The sequence below is a fragment of the Sarcophilus harrisii genome, chromosome 1, assembly GCF_902635505.1.
Source record: "Sarcophilus harrisii chromosome 1, mSarHar1.11, whole genome shotgun sequence".
NCBI lineage: Eukaryota > Metazoa > Chordata > Mammalia > Dasyuromorphia > Dasyuridae > Sarcophilus > Sarcophilus harrisii.
Genome location: NC_045426.1, coordinates 47,187,010 through 47,207,735, shown reverse-complemented (window position 1 = coordinate 47,207,735; position 20,726 = coordinate 47,187,010). Strand labels below are relative to the sequence as shown.

General features: G+C 33.9%; 1 protein-coding gene across 3 annotated transcripts in view; it reads right to left on the bottom strand.

The window, feature by feature from the left end:
- Positions 1-20,726, bottom strand: part of GRM7 (glutamate metabotropic receptor 7) — a 1,027,380-nt gene that overhangs the window by 342,235 nt on the left and 664,419 nt on the right. For all 3 annotated transcript variants that reach the window (XM_031954369.1, XM_031954361.1, XM_031954377.1), the window contains exons 6-7: positions 14,617-14,817; positions 5,511-5,650 (exon numbers count right to left, since the gene is read on the bottom strand). In XM_031954369.1, the coding sequence (XP_031810229.1) occupies positions 5,511-5,650; positions 14,617-14,817 (341 nt within the window). The remainder of the gene's footprint in view (positions 1-5,510; positions 5,651-14,616; positions 14,818-20,726) is intronic.

The following is a 20,726-nucleotide window of genomic DNA, read 5'->3' as shown; positions in this document are numbered from 1 at the left end:
TTTCATGAACCTCAGTTGCCTCATCTGTAAAATGATGGAGTGGGAGAAGACTAGACGATTTTTGAGGTTTCTTCCAGGTCCACATGATTCATGGACAAACAGTTGGCATATGTTTAAAGATGGATTAAATGTTGAGTGACAACTCTAAGTCCATAATTCTGTCTGTTATATTGCTTTGGAAAGATAGATTAGGGTTCTCTCAAGACTGGACTTCAAAAAGAGGCTAATATCATCAGCTTTACATTGTTCAGCTTGCATTAGATAAAATTAACTGCATAGATAGAAGATAAAAACTTCTGCAATTGTTATAAACTATTTTTTTTTAAATTTGTACTGGTTTGAAATTTTTATTGAATGGGTTCATATATGTGATTGTCTATATTTTAGTTGCAATACCTAAATAAACATTTATCTTTGAAATATCCCACTTGATTTTATTTTCAATGCCATATGTTTATACTTAATATAAATTTTATTTTGGACTTTTCCTCCCCCAAGCTTAGTCAATTTTAGGTGTATAAGAGAACTCTAATCATTGCTGAAAGGCTAGCTTATATTTGTGTTGAGGGTTATAATATGATTGTAGGTTGTTCCAGACAGAAGGGGCTTTGAACATCATTTAGTCATAGGATCATGACTAAATAGGATCAAAACATTCAAGCAAACATGCAGATACTATTTGTTAAATGCTTATTATGTGCCATGTCCTGTGCTGGGTGCTAAGTAAGACATAATCACTACCTGCAAAATTTACATTCTAATGAGGGAGACAATTATGTATGTACATGTGGATTAACAAACGAGAATAAATAAAAATAAAAGCAGATAACTACAAGATAATTTGAGAGGGAAGACACTAGTAAATGGGAGTCATTGGGAAAGACTTCATTTGGAACATCCTATTTGAGCTGGGTCATGAAAGAAGATATGGATTCTAGAGAACAGAAATGAGATGAGAGGACATTATCAGCACAGGGGAAAGTGAAAGGTGTGAAGATGAAGAAAGGAGAAGTTCAATTTGGCTGGATCACAGCATAGGAATAGTGGGATATGCAATGAGGCTGATATGATAGGTTGGGCCAAGTTTTGAAAGGAGAAGCTAGAAGAGTTCAGGTTTGATCTGAGACCATAGGGTGCCATTACTTTATATTGAATAGAAGATAAAATGGACAGATGTATGTTCATGGAAAATCACTTAGGCAGAACTGAGGAGAATAAATTAATTCAGAGAGAGACTTGAGGCAGGGAGAGCAATTAGAAGACTATTCAAAAAATCTAGATGAAAACTAATGAGGGACTGAACAAAAATGGTAGTTATTTGGTAATGGTAGTTAATTGGAGAAAAGGAATTGGATTGCCAAATGTTGTAGACAGAAATAGCAGAATTTGGCATGATACATGTGGTGAGAGAGAAGAATATTGAAATTACTAGCTTGGGAGATTGGAAGAATGTTGTTTCTCATTAACAGAAATAGGGAAGTTTGAATGTGGCTTGGGTTTGGAGGGAGAGATAATGACTTGTTTTGGCTATAATGAATCTGAGACATAGCAGAGATATTTAGTTTGAAATATCCAATATTCATTTGGTAACATAGGATTGAAACTCAGGGTAGAGACTAAAGCTAGATGTATATGTGACTCATCATAATAAAAAGAATAATTAAACTGGGAAAATGATGAATTCAACAAGACACAGAGTCTAGATGAGTAGGAGTCTTAGGACAGAGTCCAAGGAAATAAAATTAGGAAGTGTGTTATGGATGAAGAATCAGCAAAGTGGGTTGAGAAGTGGGTTAGATAAGAAAAGGAAAAACATGGAGATAATGTCACAAAATTCCAGAAAGGAGACAGTATCCAAGAGTAGATGGTCAGCTGTGAGGGGAGCAACCTTTTAGTGACTATTGAGTGTTACAGGAGCCACCTGTTAGTGGTTGGTGAGAATCTAATTCTGACCAGCAGAATAGATCCCTTGATGTGAGAGACTGAGAGGCAGTTGCAGTCTCTGACCTCCCTTCTCTTACTTCTTGCCTCCAATTTCTTTTTTTCCCAATTCATAAGCAACATCTATGGCAGTAAAGGCTGAGTTGCAATTCCTTCAAGTGCATCATGATTCACAGCTGTGGGGGGTTTCTGAGAATCAACCTGTTCCTTCACACTTAGGCTGTTCCTTAACAGTCAACAGTGTTAAATAGATCAAAGAAGTTGGGAGTATTAGGGACTGGTTAAAAAACAAACACCACTGTCTCAGACAGAAAATCATTGCTCTCTTTGGTTAGCATAGTTTTATTCAGTTTCTGAACAGAATAATGAAAAGATCATTGTACATGAAACTGCAAATATACTTTGTATAACTTGCTATTCTTTAAAAATATATAACAAAAGTTATCATATAACTTACTTTTTTCTTATGTCCCTACTCCAACCCTAAAATTATTTTAATTATGTTTCTATTTATCAGTTCTTTCTTTAGGAACAGATAGTATCTTCTTTCTAATGTCCTTTGTACTTAATTTGGCCATTTATGATAGTCAAGATGAATTAGTCCCTCAACATTGTTCTTAAAAAAAAAAAAACAGTGTTACTATAGACAATATTCTCTTAGTTCTGCTCATTTTGCTCTTCATTATTTCATCCAACTTTATCAATGTTTTATTTTCCAAAATCAGTAAGTTCTTCATTTCTTATAGTACAGTAGTATTTAATCATGTTCTTATAACACATTTTTAGCCAATGACTAAAGAGCAATAGCTTTCCAAAATGGTTGGATCAGTTCACAGTTCCACCAACAGTGAAATACTATCTCAATTATTCTACATCCTCTCCAGTATTTATCACTTTCCTTTCAATCATTTAAAAAAAAAAAGTGAGGTCACAAGCTACACTTCAAAGAGTTGGAAAGTAAATGAGAAAAGAGACAGTAAAGTTACTCAGTACAGAAAGCTTTCTTCTTATTTTTCCATTGCTACCTTTGGCTCTTTGGTTCTAAGAGATAAAGAAAGATAGCCTGAGGGCACGGTACAACACAATGGCTTTTTCTTTAAAGGACTGGTAAGATTTAAGCATAATTAAAGGCAATAGCTCTGGAATCAGTAAATAAAAACAGGGTGAAAACTAAGGAGAATTATATTGCTATAGGCTGGAGAAGATGGATCCAAGTGCAGCTGTGCATACGTTGGTCTCAGTAAGGAAAAAGACTAATTTAAATGCTGGAGGCTGGAAGAAAAGAAGAAAAAATTAGGAGATGATTTCTAAAAAGTTTGAGAATAAGAAAACTGGGAAAGTGAGTTCACCACAACTGGCTTCAATTTCCTCAGTTAAAACAAAAGGCAGAATCATAAGCTGGATAGGGTTGGTTAGGTAGGAAAATAAGGCTATTTAAAAAAAAAAATTCTTTTTTGTGGGCCATGATTTTTGGGGAAAATAATTGGGGTGAGAATAAAGTATCCTTGTAGTAATAAGGGCCTGGCTGAAGTTGGAAAACATGCATTTATAATGACCCAGTAAGGAGAGTTTTAATTTTCTTCAGCTCTGTGCAGCATCACTAGTAGGAATAAAGGGGGGAGATGATGGGAATAATCCAGCACTGAGGCTGGATCAGAGGTAAGAGACAATAGAAAAATGAAGAAAGCATTGTACTTATTCAATGGTTTCAGTAACGTACAACTCTTTATGACCTCATTTGGGATCTTTTTGGCAAAGATACTAAAGTGGTTTGCCATTTCATTCTCCAGCTCATTTTACTGAGGAGGAACCTGAGGAAAACTGGGTTAAGTGACTTGCTCAGAGTCACACAGCTAATTAAGTATTTGAAACAGGATTTTAACTTGAGAAGATGAGTCTTCCTGACTCCAGGCCCAGAACCATATCCATTGTACTCCTACAATGAATTGGATGAAGCATTATTAGAGATAATAAGGACAGTGTAAAGTTGAACTGTCTAACTAAAGTATCAAGACTCCTTCTGGATGAGGTTAATCCTCTTGGCCACCATATAGACTTTAGAGACCATCTAATTGAAATCCCTCACTTTACAGATAAAGACATTAGTTTTCAAGACAGATAGAATGATTTACTAAAGATTACACAACTAGTGACTAACAGAACGAGGAGTAACACCAAGGCCAATAAATCAGGGTTCTTTTACTTTGTCAAACTATGGTTTCTTCTTTACCTCCAAAAGAGTTCCAATGAATCCTAATGAAATGGTTAGGTCTTATAGAGCCAATAATAGAAGAGGTCTTGAAGTTTCTAATCTTTCTACTGCTGTATGTTGTCAGTGTCATTAGTAAACACACACACACACACACACACACACACACACTTTATTCTTTCATTTTTATATCAGTTGTTGTCTACTGTATAGGACTGTGAAGTTTGAGGGTTTCAAATTCCCAACACATTACCATGGTTCTCAAAGGGGAAAAAAATGCCTTTAATGAAATTTTTAAGGATTTTAAGGGAGCCCAATGAAGCAATAGCAAAAATAAAGTTGCATATGTGATATATATATTCCCTTAAATGGATTGTAAAATCTTTGAGGGTAGTAACTAGAATTTTTTATCTTTGCACCCCTTGTTATGGCACAATGGCTCATAGGCTATATGTTTGTTGATTTAATGGAATTATAAACATCAAAAATATTTGACATTAAAAAACTAAGGTTTGAGTGATATGTTAAAGAAATTTCAGTAGTGAGTAGGGTTGAGTGTGAGATTATAGAATTATAGATTAAAACTGAAAGGACCTTGAAAGACATTAATTCTAATTTCATTTCTTTTACAGATAAGGAAGCTAAACAGGTAGAAAGGTTAATTGACTTGCTCAGGGTCACAAGTCCAATATCTTAGGTGGAATTCTTATCTATGTCTTCCTAATGCTGAAAATAGAAAGTTAACCATTATAACAGATTGGGATTTGTTAGTTTTTATTTGTTTGTGATTGTATATTTTCCCCAATAATCAGAGGAAATATCAGTGGCCTAATGCTATTCTGTAAGAGATAATGGTAGCTATCAAACACAGAAGTATAACATGAAGCCTGGATAAAATAGTGTTTGTCTTTAAAATAGCCATTAGGCCACAGAGGAAGAAGAATAGCAAGGATAAAGATGTATTCAAAGTTATAGGGAGGAGGAAGAAGAGAGAAAAAAGAGAAGTGGAAGGGAGAAAAATAAAAATATCTACTATAGTCAAGCCCTGAACCAAATCCCAATGATAAGCTAAGATGCAAAATAAATCAAACATCTGTAATAAAATATAATTGGATGTTTTTTGAAGTTGTTATGAGGCTAATGTCAACATCAGGCAGTTGAATGAAGAATCAGTAATTTGTATTTGAATCCCAACATACAAACACTAAAAAAGAAAAGGCAAAAACCAAAACCAAAGACCCAGGACTAGGGGTTATATGTGTGTTCTGACTTAGAAAGCAAGGAAAAGTTATACATTTAATCACTTTTAAAATAAATCAATGTATTGCATACTGATGCAAATGAAGAAGAAACAACTTACATTGAGTTGCAGCTCATCAGTCCATTGGCCAATTAGGCGGTAACCGGGATGAGTGGTATTTGTTATCTGGTACTGAAAGATGTCATAACGTCCAGGTGCATCCCCATTTTTGTTAAATGTCACTGGAGTGCCAGCACTTCCTGAAAGAGTCAAAAACAAAAAAGGAGCAATAGCTCATTAAATGAAACTCATTTTATTACTTTTGATTTATCCAAAGATGTGAGAATAGAATTTTTGCTATTGCAAAAGTCATTTATCATCACAGTATTTTAAATGGATAGCTTAATACATGTTGGAGTAATTTCATCTTTTGCTTGATAGTTTAAAAAGGCTGGGGAGGGGATGGAGAAACAAGGGGAAAACACTAAACCTTGTTTTCATATTGCCTTGTCCATACAGTATAAAATATTAGAATGTTTTTCTACCCTCCCTCCACCTTCTTTAGTGAAAATCAGCCTTGTGAATGGGAGCCTCTAAATGATTTTTCTCAGAAAATGTTCCATCTGCTTCTTCGAGATATTGCCATCAGAAGACAGCCCAGGTTTGTGAGTCTTGACTGGCATCCAGAAATAGCTTCCTCCTCCACAAATTGTTTTTATTCCAATAATCTGCATGCAATTGGAATGAAATGGATAGAAGAAACAATAGGAAGTGAATAAACTCTTCCTTCCCCTCTCAATTTTTATATTTTCTGAATACTACTATAAAAATACTAATGATAATTTTAAGGTTAATTTTACAATGAGACCATTAATGATTGGATATACTCCAATATATGTCCCTTATATTTTCTCCATATAAAGTCATATATCTTTCTTCTTATCTGTATGTCACAAAGACTAAATAATAGTCAGTGGCTATAGCAAGGAGGATTTTGAGGAAATTTTGTAAAATAAATCTTGGTTTACACTTCTGTTGTCATGGCTAACAATTTGTTGGTTGTAACTAGCATGCTGATTACAACATTAGTGGTCATGAATAGGTGATTGTATGTTTGAATTTTTGCACATTTAATGTTAATGTGCTATACTTAATGAGAAGAATCTAGACTTAGTCAATATTTTCTTGAGCCTATATCTGTAGTCATGGCAAAGAGTTTCTTAAATTAACTAATGGTTACCCTTCTCAAAATATGTAAACAGATATCTTCATTGATTCATTTTCTAATTTTTCCCATGCTGCAGAAATCTTAACTACTTGTTTGTTGTTAAATGTAGTTATTATACATACATGTATACTACATACATGAAATAATCAGGTCATATGTGTTCACATTGTAGAAGTAGATAAGTGTCAAACATCATGCAAGCTGTTTACACTGACATATAATGCAAACTGTTTATATATAGATGTTGCCTTATGATTAAAGCAAATGTGATCTGTTAGTATGAAAAGAAAATCTTATAAAAAGCAACCTGAAGGACTTTTCTATACTATTTAGAATTGTAGAATACTTGTTTCAAGAAGTTTTGAGTAAGTTCTATATGATTTCCACCCAACATCCACTTATTTAATAATAATATATTGAATTAATTATAATTAATAATAATATATTGAAAAACTTTAAAATCAGAAAGAAAAGACCAAGATCATGGCTAAGGATTAAGACAAAATCCTTACAAAATTATACATTACTCTCTTTCTATCTCCTATTATTTTTAACTTCCTTCTCTAAAGACTTTTTAAAGAATTTAGTTTCTACATCAGTGCTTAAGATTATTGCTTCCTTTTGTATTCTCATCTCTTATTAAGTGGTAGGTAGTCAGTGAAAGAGATCTTTCAGAAGAGAGATGGGAAACTGAATACTGATTAAATGCAAGAAAATATTTTTGCACTAAAGTCTAGGGATAGAATGTAGGCCATCATACAATGTGAGCTTCCAAAACCTTACAAAACCAGAAAAACACACACACACATAAAATAGATATGTAAACTATATATATTATGTGCACATGCTTGTTTAAATGTGTATATACATTCACTTATACATGTCTGGAAGGGGCTAACAAATACTATGATTTTTTTTTTTTTAAACTGACCTAATTATCTTGCAGTTAAATTTCTTTTGTAAAGTCTTACAGCAGAGCTAAAAAAAAAAAAAAAATCCACTATATAAACAAGATGAAAAAGATAACAAAAAGAGGAGTTGTAAAAACAAAGCTACAAATTTTATTTTAATCAATATTGTGCCATGCAGTCCTCCAGAAAGCCTATGTGATTTAGACAAAATGAGACACATAGTTGCCTGGCCTCCTGATGCTTTTATTCTCTCTTCTAGCCAGAAATCTGTAGAAAACTTTGTTCTTTTCTGGGTACAGATAGCCTGGAGAGAATCCAAAAGAGGGAAGCTAAATAGGAGAAATATTTTGAGATTATATCACATGAGAAACATTTGAGAAATGGGAATATTTAGTGTGGAAAGAAGACAAGGCTGGTGGGAGAAGAAGTAAAGAATCGTTAAACATGTAATTTTACTTCATTTATCACAGATCTAGATTTGATGCAAGGAAAAGCTTCCTAATAATTAGTGCAATTTCAAAATGGAATGGGCTATTTCATTGGAAGTCTTCCACCATTGGAAGTCATCATTCAAAAACTAGATAATTGTGTATCAGTTCTGATTAGAAGGGGCTATCACATATGTGTTGAAAGAGATGACCTTTGAGTTCTTGTTCAATGCTGGCATTCTGTGATCCTGAGATTCTGAGTCACAATTAATATAATATATATTAATTTACATGGTTCAAACACATAACATTTTACATATATAGACATGCATACACATATATGCATATAGTAATTTTATATATATATATATATGTATGTACATATGTATGTGTACACACACACACACACACAGATGAAGAAACAGAGGCAGATGGAGGTAAGATGATGTGTTCTGGGCCACATAGTGTCAGTAGTCAGGTTTTTTACTCAGGTTTTTTATCTCTATTCATTTTCCCATAATTGCAGAGATATGTGTATGTGTGTGTGTATAGTTGTGTATGTGTGTGTGTGTATAGTTGTGTGTGTGTATGTGTGTAGTTGTGTGTATATGCTTGTGTGTGGGGAGGAGGCAGTGCAGCCATCCTCCATTTCTTCATCTGTAAATTAATAATATTAATAGTATTTATCTCACAGATGTGAAGATTACAATAGTAAATTTAAAGCAAATGCTAATTTTATTATAATTAAGTTAAAAGATGGAAAATTATAAACTCTATCTTCTCCATAAAGAAAAGATATGAGTGTATATATCTGTCTACTACTTCAATTCTTGCAAAAAAGATGGGGACCTATAGATGCTGAACTTTGAAAATAACCTTTGCTATTTTAGTTAATATTGCTGAACTGCTTATCCCCCTTTTTAATTTTTGTTGTTGTTGTAAGTTTGTTGTTGTTTTCTAAGAGGTATAGAAGAGAGAGATGATGGGAAATGTAAGAGATATAAATTAATAGATATTACTAAAAGGTTTTTTTTTTAATGCGCAAACGTGTATAAAAAAACAGTTCATTAAGACCCCATTTTCAAAAGTCTAATCATAGTCTGGGTAGTATTCTTTAATTTATGGAGAACCACCCATTTAGTAGCAATGGGGATGCCAAAGTCATAATTCATTTAAATTCTCTCCAATCCATGTCAAGAGGTTGCTAAAATACTTTTCTCTTTTTTTTTTTTTTTTTAAATTTAATAGCCTTTTATTTACAGGATATATACATGGGTAACTTTACAGCATTAACAATTGCCAAACCTCTTGTTCCAATTTTTCACCTCTTACCACCCCCCTCCCCTAGATGGCAGGATGACCAGTAGATGTTAAATATATTAAAATATAAATTAGATACACAATAAGTATACCTGACCAAAACGTTATTTTGCTGTACAAAAAGAATCAGACTCTGAAATATTGTACAATTAGCTTGTGAAGGAAATCAAAAATGCAGGTGTGCATAAAAATAGGGATTGGGAATTCAATGTAATGGTTTTTAGTCATCTCCCAGAGTTCTTTTTCTGGGCATAGCTAGTTCAGTTCATTACTGCTCCATTAGAAATGATTTGGTTGATCTCGTTGCTGAGGATGGCCTGATCCATCAGAACTGGTCATCATCTAGTATTGTTGTTGAAGTATATAATGATCTCCTGGTCCTGCTCATTTCACTCAGCATCAGTTCGTGTAAGTCTCTCCAGGCCTTTCTGAAATCATCCTGTTGGTCATTTCTTACAGAACAGTAATATTCCATAATTTTCATATACCACAATTTATTCAGCCATTCTCCAACTGATGGACATCCATTCAGTTTCCAGTTTCTAGCCACTACAAAAAGGGCTGCCACAAACATTCGTGCACATACAGGTCCCTTTCCCTTCTTTATAATCTCTTTGGGATATAATCCCAGTAGTAACACTGCTGGATCAAAGGGTATGCACAGTTTGATAACTTTTTGAGCATAGTTCCAAACTACTCTCCAAAATGGTTGGATTCGTTCACAACTCCACCAACAATGCATCAATGTCCCAGTTTTCCCGCATCCCCTCCAACAATCATCATTATTTTTTCCTGTCATCTTAGCCAATCTGACAGGTGTGTAGTGGTATCTTAGAGTTGTCTTAATTTGCATTTCTCTGATTAATAATGACTTGGAGCATCTTTTCATATGACTAGAAATAGTTTCAATTTCTTCATCTGAGAATTGTCTGTTCATATCCTTTGACCATTTTTCAATTGGAGAATGGCTTGATTTTTTATAAATTAGAGTTAATTCTCTATATATTTTGGAAATGAGGCCTTTATCAGAACCTTTGACTGTAAAAATATTTTCCCAGTTTATTGCTTCCCTTCTAATCTTGTCTGCATTAGTTTTGTTTGTACAAAAACTTTTCAGTTTGGTATAATCGAAATTTTCTATTTTGTGATCAGTAATGATCTCTAGTTCTGCTTTGGTCATAAAGACCTTCCCCTTCCACAGGTCTGAGAGGTAAACTATCCTATGTTCCTCTAATTTATTAATAATTTCATTCTTTATGCCTAGGTCATGAACCCATTTTGACCTTATCTTGGTGTACGGCGTTAAGTATAGATCAATGCCTAGTTTCTGCCATATTAGTTTCCAATTTTCCCAGCAATTTTTATCAAACAGTAAGTTCTTATCCCAAAAGCTGGGATACTTTTCTCAAGATGGAAGTTGAAGCAGGCTACCCACCTTTAAGAAGATGAAGTCAGCTACCAGTTTCCTGACAGGAAAGTATCAGAGTATAGAATGAAATTATTTATTGGACATAGCCAATGTGAGCCTATACTTGACTATGCATATTGTCACAACAGTTCAGATTTCCTTTTATTATTTATTACTGTTGTCGTTGTTGTTCTCTAAGGGTTAGGATGGGAAAGAAAATAAATGCTTGTTTTTTTTTTTAATCATATTGATAGAACAATGGAAATTGAACGAATATGATTCCTACATGTTATTAGGGCAGTGGCTTGGGGACTTTTAAAAGCACAACTAAAGATTGGATTTTGTTCTCTGTGATCCTGACAAGAATCTGCCAAGTTTGTAAAGAAAGTAAAGAAAGAAAAATCTTGGATTCTTCAAATCATTAGCAAGAATTTCTTTCTAATTTTTTTAAGGCTGTCACTTTGCATTGACACATTAATATTCAAACCCTTGCCTATTTTTGCTCTGATGCTGGATACTGGAAATCATACTGTGTTTCTAGTATCTATTCATTAAGTACTAGGACTTCAGTCTTTCATAGACTTTGAAGAAAAGAGGCTGTCAGAAGCAGCTGTGGACAGGCTGATTTTATCTGAGCAGTTATGGGGAGGCCTGTTAGAGCCATTTATAAAGATCATCAGCTCACAAGGGAAGGACTCGTCAGGAGGCGACACAGTGCAAAGTGTCTTTCTCTTCTCATTCTTTGTTAGAGGAAACTATTCTTGTCCTGCTCTTTTTCACTCTCATTAAAGGTCTTGTTAAAGAAAAAAAAAATAAGGTAGAATAGCTGAATACTTTATCTAAATGATGATTGTAAGCAGACATTGTGTGCCTCTGACCTTTCTGATGGGATTATGTAAGACCTTTCTCCCATCATTTCAGCTCTTCCACTTCTTTCTCTTTCTCTGTCTCTGTATCTTCTCTCTCTCTGTCTCTGCCTCTCTCTGTCTCTGTATCTTTTCTCTGTGTTTGTCTCTGCCTCTCTGTGTCTCTGTCTCTGTCTCTCTCTTTCTCTTTCTCTCTCTTTCTCATCTTTCTGTCTATCTGTCTTTTCCATCTCTGGCTCTCCTCTCTCCTCCCAAATTGAAAAATTGAAAATTGAAATTGAAAAAAGAGGAATTTTACTTTTAAAATGTTCTTCTCATTAGAAGGGAAATAAGAAAACTTTCAGGCAAAGAAACAAGACAAAAAAGATACCAAGGAGGGAGGAATGGCATATTGAGAATGAAGGGTGTGTTTATGAATATGAGTATGTAGTTAGGGAAATAAAGTTAACTAGACTTTGAGGTGAGTGGAATCTCAGGATGGAAGGAGATATAGGAGACATGGAAAGACATGGATATATAGGGGACAGCAAATAAAATAGCATAACAACATGAGCCGTAAAGGAGAATCTTCCAGGAAGAGAGTATGTGGCAGTGAAAAATTGCCTTGAGCCTAGATGCTCTATTTTTCTCTTTTCTCCAATTCTCTAACTGCCAAATTCCCACAGCCATTCAGGATATTCATTTTTTGGGGAGAAGGGAAAGATGATATTATTGATATGGTTCCCTCTCCTTCAAGGAAATTCCCTCAAGTAATTCAGATCATAAACTGCTTTCCATCTTTAAGTCTGATAGAGGTACCTGGGACACCAGCCAGTTAGGAGGCTTTTTGGGATCACAAAGCCCATATTTATAAGAACCAAAATTTGAACTCGGGTCTTTCAGATTCCAAATCAAACACTGTATTCCCCATGCCAAACTCATCCCCTGTATTACACTTACTTTCATATCAGTTTCAAAATCTGCTTTGAATCTTTTGCTGAAAATGCAGAGCTTAAGAAAAGCAACTAGCAAATCTGACTTCTCTATCTGCCGAAATTGCATATTATTTAAAAATTGTCCACATTATTCTAATTAAGTTGCTTTCTTAGGTAAAAAAATAATATTGACAATAACAGCTAACATTTATATATTACTTTCAGTTTTCAAAATTTTTTTGTATGTCATCTTGTTTTATTCTCATAACAATGTCGAGATAGATGCAATGGAAATGATGATTTTAAAGATGCAGGAACCATGGGTAACTAGTGGATAAGTGGCTTGGCTCAGGGTCACATAAATAATTGGTTCGGAGGCACTTTACCAGGATCATATAATTGGTGAGAATCTGAGGCCAGACTTCAACTCAGGTCTTCCTGATTCCAGGCCCAGTACTCTATGTGTCACACTGTTTCACCCAATTCCCTTAGTCATCAAGTGAGCTTGATAAGGACAAGAAGTCCCACAGTGGATGATTTTTCCTCTGTTCTACAAAGCTAAAAACTAAGTGCATGTCCACTGATTAGGCAATGGGCAACACAAAAATACATTACTGCAAGGTAGCATTATTAATTATGCAGTAAGTAGTGAGGACTTATCCAATCAATCAATAAACACTTATTTAGTAAGTACTATGTATCAAGCACTGCTAAGTGCTTGAGATTCAAAAAAAGAAAAAACCCTGCCTTCAAGGAGATTACAATCTAATAGGAGGAGACAACACATACGTACATATGTATAGGCATATATATGTATATGTATATATATATATACATGCACAAATATACCTATATGCATATGTGCATATATGTGTGTATGCATATTTATATATATGTATATCCACAAAATAATCTATATACAGAATAAATAGGAAAGAATAGAGGGAAGGCATTGGAATTAAGAGGGTTGGGAAGGCTTCCTGTAGGAGGTGAGATTTTAGTTGGGATGTAAAAAAATCCAAAAATGTCAGTAGTCAGAGTGGAGGAGGACCTCAAAGAATATGATTTGTGTAAATAACTGCAAAGTGAAATTAGAACTGGAGAACTACCAAAGACAACATTAGTGTCAATTGAAAAAGTAATGGAATGGATGCCTTATTCTGCACCACTGAAAACAAACAAAAAATAAATAAGCAATAGCTGTTCAGGAGAACAGGTTAATGAAACATCTTTCCCTCCTTATTAACAAGATAGAGAACTCATAAAGTAACATATTATGAAGATTCTCAGAATCTGTTATATGATCTGCTCATTTTGTTTAACTATGTTTCTTTATTGTAAAGGTAGATTCACTTCTAGGGAATGAGATGAAGGTTTATATTTATATTTATGATGAAAAAGTAGAGGCCATTGCATTAAAAAAAAAAAAAAAGGTTTATATAACCTACATGAGAAATAACATATTTTAATAGTTCAGTTGCAATACCAGATAGTATTTTTGTATTATGAGATATATATAATTTGCACATGCATTTTACATATATACATACACACCTATATATATATATATGCATATATCAGTATATATACATGTGCTAAATAAGCATGCATGAAAGTTTATATAATCATATACATATGACATATACTTATTCATGAAGATTGGAATAACTCTATACTCTTAATAATCTTAGAACATTGCCCAGGACACTTAGAGGTGAAGTGACTTGCCCTTAGTAACACAGGAAGTAGGTGTCAGAAATGGGGCTTGAACCCAAATCATCACAGTCTAAATTTTCTCTTTCCTTTATGCCCCAATGCCATTTGGTGCCTCATCAAACATTTGCTGTATACACATATTTATCTATTTAAAAGTATACACAATCATATAAATGTGGTTACTAAAATGGTACTTAATTCAAAGAAAAGACCTCAATTTAAAAGAAAATTTGTTCATCTCCACCCCATTTCCCCTATCCTGTAGGAGCCCCTTCACAAACGCCCCATAAAGACAATACACCTAAACAAACAAGGTATGAACAGTATAAAAGCCAGTAATAGCAAAATCAGCCCACAATGGAATGATACAATCAATGATACACTAAATGGCATTGCCTCATACACAAAAGGCTGGTCTTTGCTGTTTGGACTCACCGTTAAAATTAACACTGCGAATATATTTCAGTAACTTCTTGCCCCCTGCCTGCTCCATCTCTGGACAGACACCAGGGTAATCAGCACAGAGATCCTTGTTCATGTGGTGGAGGGCATGAGCCATGGCGTAGACCGAGTCAATCACAAACTGAACTTTCCCCTCCTGTTCATAATAGGAATCCTTCCCAATTCTCTCCTGTCCTGCACATTAAAACAATGAACATACAAAGAAAAGAATTGCTGATAAGTAAAGATTTTGTCATTTCTACTGACTTTTTTTTTTTTTACATCATTTGAAAGAAGAGAGTGAGCATGTGCCGTAAGGACCAGAAAATTATGAACCAGAACTCCAACATTTTGATACCAATATGTCTGCCTGCTTGATGGCACATTCTCTATCAATCACTTAATACCCAACAAATAAAACATCATGTAAAATTTTAATTCTGTTTCACCTTTCAGTTGTGAGACAAACACTATGAATAGTATCCAATATAATCACCACAGTCTCTACAAATAAAGGAACAGAGGAAACGATGCAATGATTCCTTGGAAGAGAGAATACATTGAAGAAAACAAAGCCCAGCTGGAATGGATGATACATTTAGATTTTTGAAACTTGTCTCTGAATGGACGGCATTGAGAGAAAAGAAAAAAAAAAGGAAAAATATTTTGTTTTGTTCTTTTTGTGTGCATATGCAAAAATCAAGGGCACAAGGAAAAAAAATTAGCAAATAAGCACATTGGCAATTTAGCAATGGAATTCTTGATTCATATTTTTCTTCTTCTTTTGATCAAATCCTAACTCTAGTGAGCATCAAAATAGTTGATACCAATATAGCTTTTTAAGATTTGTGCTTTCCATACATTATTTAATTTGAACTCTACAACTTTGTAAAGATGATAGAATTACTTCTTTATTATTTGTTGCCATTTCATTAAATTTATGTAGTATTTTATTTTTCTCCTGATACATTTTTTTAAAAAAAGCTTAACACTTGTTTTTAAAACTTTGAGTTTGAGATTCTCACCTCTCACCCCTCCTTCCTTCCTCCCTACCTCTTCACCATTGAGAAGGCAAACAATCTGATACAAGTTATACATGTATAAAGATGCAAAATATTTCCTTAATACTCATGTCATAAAAGAAAACACAAACCCCCTAAAATAAAAACCTCAAGAAAAAAGAAAGTTAAAAAAATGTATGCTTCATTTTCTATTTAGACACCTTCAATTCTTTCTCTGGAGATGGATAGTATTTTTCATCATAAATCCTTCAGAGTGGTCTTGAATTATTGTATTGCTGAGAATAGTTGTTCATCATTCATAGTTGATCATCTTACACTATTGCTGTTACTTTATATAGAGTCCCTCTTGCTTTGCATCAGCTCATGGAAGTCTTTCCATGTTTTTTCTTTTCTTTCTTTCTTTCTTTTTTTTTTTTTTTGAGAACATCTTGATCATTTCTTAACGAGAGTATTCTGTCATAACCACGAGCTGCAGTTTGCTTTGCCATTCCCCAACTGATGGGATAGTCTCAATTCTTTGCTCCCAGAAAAGAACTGCTATAAATGGTTTTTTTTGTTTGTTTTTTGGTTTGTTTGTTTGTTTGTTTTTACAAATAGATCCTTTTCTTTTTTCTATCTGTCTTTCATCCCTACTTTTTGGGGGTATAGACCTGGTGACATTGCTTAATAAAAGGATATGCATGGTTTAGATTTTTGAGCATAGTTAGAAACTGCAGTATGAATAGTTAAACCAGTTCACAACTCAATAGTAGTAGTATTATTAATGACACATTTTATAGGTAAGAAACCTGATGCTGGGGTAGGTTAAGTCTACAGATTCAGTTCTGAAGAAGCTTGGAGTCCTGACCTAAGGATTGGGATTCAAATCCATTCTACTGAATACATGAATACTGAATACTGAGCAAGCTCTCTGTGTTGTAGTTTCCTCATCTGTAAACAAAGAATGGTTGAACTAGATGATTAATATGTTCCATTCCAGGTCTAAGATAACTAAGTGGCTTAGTTGATAGAATGGTAGACTCCCAATTAAAAAAAAAAAAAAAAAAAAAAAAAAAAAGACCTGAGTTAAAATAGTATCTCAGATATTTGCTGGATATGGGACAGACAAGCCATCTAATCTCTGACTCTCAGTAGTTGTTGTTGTTAAGTTGTATCTCACTCTTTGTGACCCCATTGGGGGTTTCTTGGCACATACTGGAACAGTTTGTCATTTCCTTCTCCTTCTTCAGCCAAAGTTACTTCATCTGCAAAATGGAAATAATGATAGCCCCTACCTTAAAGGTTGTTGTGAGACTCATGTAACATGACATGTCATTTGCTTTGCAAACTTTAAAGCATTTTATAACTGCTCATTTTTCATATTAAATTAGTCTGAGTACTATTTCTTTTTCTCTATTTGCATCAATGATTATATGCCAGGAGAAATTCCAGTGAGAAAAATGACCATGGCATTACCAAAAAGCTATCATTATGCGTATTTTACTATATGCAGATAGTGTAGTTCTTAGTGAAGGGTTGTTATTTTTTTAAACCAGATCTATGATTGATTTCAATTATATAGTTTCGTCAATTTTTGATTTACTTTGATAAGTCATTAAACACTTGCAATTTTATCCAGTGAATATAAAAGACGAAATTGAACCATTCCCAAACTTCTAGCACCTTACATTTTACTGGAATGCTTCTTTGCTTCATATATTTATCACACTGTTTTTATGGGGAATATTTGTTCTTTTCATCCTTGTCCTTAGAAAAAACTTACATAATCTAGGTAAAAACTGGAGAGCTGTCAGTAGATAAATCTAAAATATGAATTTTAATATTTCAAAATTGTTTTAACAATCTTTTGGATTGGAAACGGCACCATTTTTACCAAGACTGATCTAGAATTTATCATGAAGCTTGATAGCTTTTCCAACATTTATAATGCTGAACCTTCGGTATATATAGTTCATATTTCACTATCAGAATTATTAATTACTTATCCCACAGAAAAGGAAATTTCTTTGAAAGATTTGCCTACTGGCCAAGATAAGGGAGTAAAGGCAGAGACTGGCTAAGCTCTCTTTCAAACATTATGATTTCCTTTAAATAATAAATCTAAACAAATTTTAGATCATCAGAACACACAAAAAGACAAAGTGGAACAATTTTCCAGCAGAAGACAATTTAGAAATCAGCAGGAAAAATTTGTGATACCAGGGAGGAAGTTCATCATGCAGTCCTGACACAGGACACACAAATGCAGCCCCAGTCCCTGCCTGGGTTCCAGTAAAACAGGAATTAGCCTCTGAATAAGTAGAAATAATAGCAGTTTCTAAACCTTTCAGCCAAGAGAAACCAAAGACCTCTTGGATGGTCAGTAGGGAAGGTTTATCAGTAGGATGAGAGGGCCTTAGGAAACAAAACAAAACAAAACAAAACAAAACAAATAAATAAATAAAAATAAAAACCAGAAGTGGGTCTGGATGATGGTAGGTCATTTTATTAGCACTGAGGAAGGATCTTGTTGCTTAAGTACCCTAGAACTAACAAAGAGGAGCAGGATCACTATTCATAATTCTAGGGCAGAAAAGAATGCATGGTCAGGTCCTTAGAGACTTCTGAAAACACTGCACAAAATCCTGAAGCTTGGGACAATACACCTACCACCCTGGAAAAAGAGCTCTACTTTAACAAAGAATTAAAATCCAAGTAACTGACTGGGAAAATGAGCAAACAAAAAGGTTCTGACCATAGAAAGTTACTATGTGATAAGGAAGAGCACAAGAAAGGTATAGAAACATAGCATTTTCACTTCTTACTGTTCGCTTGCATTTTATTTTCTTTCTCATTTTTCTCTTTTGATTTGATTTTCCTTGTGCAACAAGATAATTGTATATATATGTATGCATATATTGGATTTAACATATATTTTTACTATGTTTTAAAAAGCCCTCACATTTCCTTTTCTTTTTGTAAAAAAAATCCCAATTTTCAACAGCAAAATAAATAAATGAATAAATGAAATTAAAGGATAATAAAGTAATGTACTGGGAAAAATGGAAAGGAAGAGGTAAAATAACATTTATCAATCACAAAAGAGCTAAGGATAAAGAAGAAGTTAACTTTACTCTCATCATAATTGGCTCTAAAAGGAAATAACATACATAGTCAATATGGGTATAGAAGTCTATACTTCTCAGGAAGAGTGGAGGATGATAGAAGAGAGACTATATTGGGGGAGGGAATGGTCACCAGAAAGACTTTTGAGGAAATTAAGGGTAAAAGGAGAGAAATAACAAAATAAACAAGAGGAAAATACCATTAGTAATAATAATTGGGAAAATAATTTTGAAGCAATTTTTTTCTGATGGAGGCCTCATTTATCAAATGTATAAGGAACTGAGTCAAATTTACATAAAAATTAGCCATGTGCAATTGATAAATGATCTAAAGATATGAACTACAGCCAAAGGGCTATAAAATCATGCATATCCTTTGACCTAACAATACCACTACCGGGCATGAATCCCAAAAGAAATTTTTAAAAAAGAAAAAGGACCTATATGTACAAAAATATTTATAGCAGTTTTTTTCTCTAGGCAAAGAACTGTAAATTGAGGGAATATCCATCAATTAAGGAATAGTGATTAAACTGTACTATGTGATTATGATGGAATAGTTTTGTTCTCTGGAAAATGATGAGCAGGATACTTTCAGGAAAAAAAAAAAAAAAACTGGATAATCCTCCATGAACTCAAGCAAAGTGAAATTTACTGTGTACAAAATAATAACAATACTGTGGGGTGTTCAGCTGTGAAGGACTTTGCTATTCCCAGCAATACAATGGTGACCACTCTGAATAGTCATGGTGACTACTCTGAAGGACTTATATTGAAAAATATTACCCCAAATGGTGAAAGGATATGAACAATTTTCAGATGATGAAATTGAAACTATTTCCACTCATATGAAAGAGTGTTCCAAATCACTATTGATCAGACAAATGCAAATTAAGACAACTCTGAGATACTACTACCCACCTGTCAGATGACAGGAAAAAATAATGATGAATGTTGGAGGGAATGCGGGAAAACTGGGACACTGATGTATTGTTGGTGGAGTTGTGAACGAATCCAACCATTCTGGAGAGCAATCTGGAATTATGCCCCAAAAGTTATCAAACTATGCAATCCCTTTGATCCAGCAGTGCTCTTACTGGGCTTTTACCCCAAAGAGATACTAAAGAAGGGAAAGGGACCTGAATGTGTCAAAATGTTTGTGGCAGCCCTGTTTGTAGTGGCTAGAAACTGAAAAATGAATGAATTTCCATCAATTGGAGAATGGTTGGGTAAATTGTGGTATATGAATGCTATGGAATATTATTATTCTGTAAGAAATGACCAGCAGGATGACTACAGAGAGACTTGGAGAGACTTACATGAACTGATGCTAAGTGAAATGAGCAGAACCAGGAGATCATTATGTACTTCAACAATGATACTGTATGAGGATGTATTCTGAGGGAAGTGGATTTCTTTGACAAAGAGAAGATCTAACTCAGTTTCAATTGATCAATGATGGATAGAAGCAGTTACACCCAAAGAAAGAACACTGGGAAATTAATTTAAACTGTTTGCATTTTTGTTTTTCTTCCCAGGTTATTTTTACCTTCTGAATCCAATTCTTCCTGTGCAACAAGAGAACTGTTCGGTTCTACACACATATATTGTATCTAGGATATACTGTGACATATTTAACATGTATAGGACTGCTTGCCATCTGGGGGAGGGGGTGGAGAGAGGGAGGGGAAAAATCGGAACAGAAGTGAGTGCAAGAGGTAATGTTGTAAAAAAAAAAAAATTACCAGGCATGGGTTCTGTCAGTAAAAAATTATAATTATTAAAAAAAAAGAAAAATATTATTCACACCCAGAGCAAGAACTATTATATCTGAATACTGACTGAAGCATACTCTTTTTGTTTTCTTTCTTTCTTTTTTAACTTTATTTTTATTGAGGATTTTTTTCTAGGGAGTCAGGAGATGTTTTTATTTGCAACTTTTTTTTTTATAGAACTGTTTTGCACAACTTCACATTAA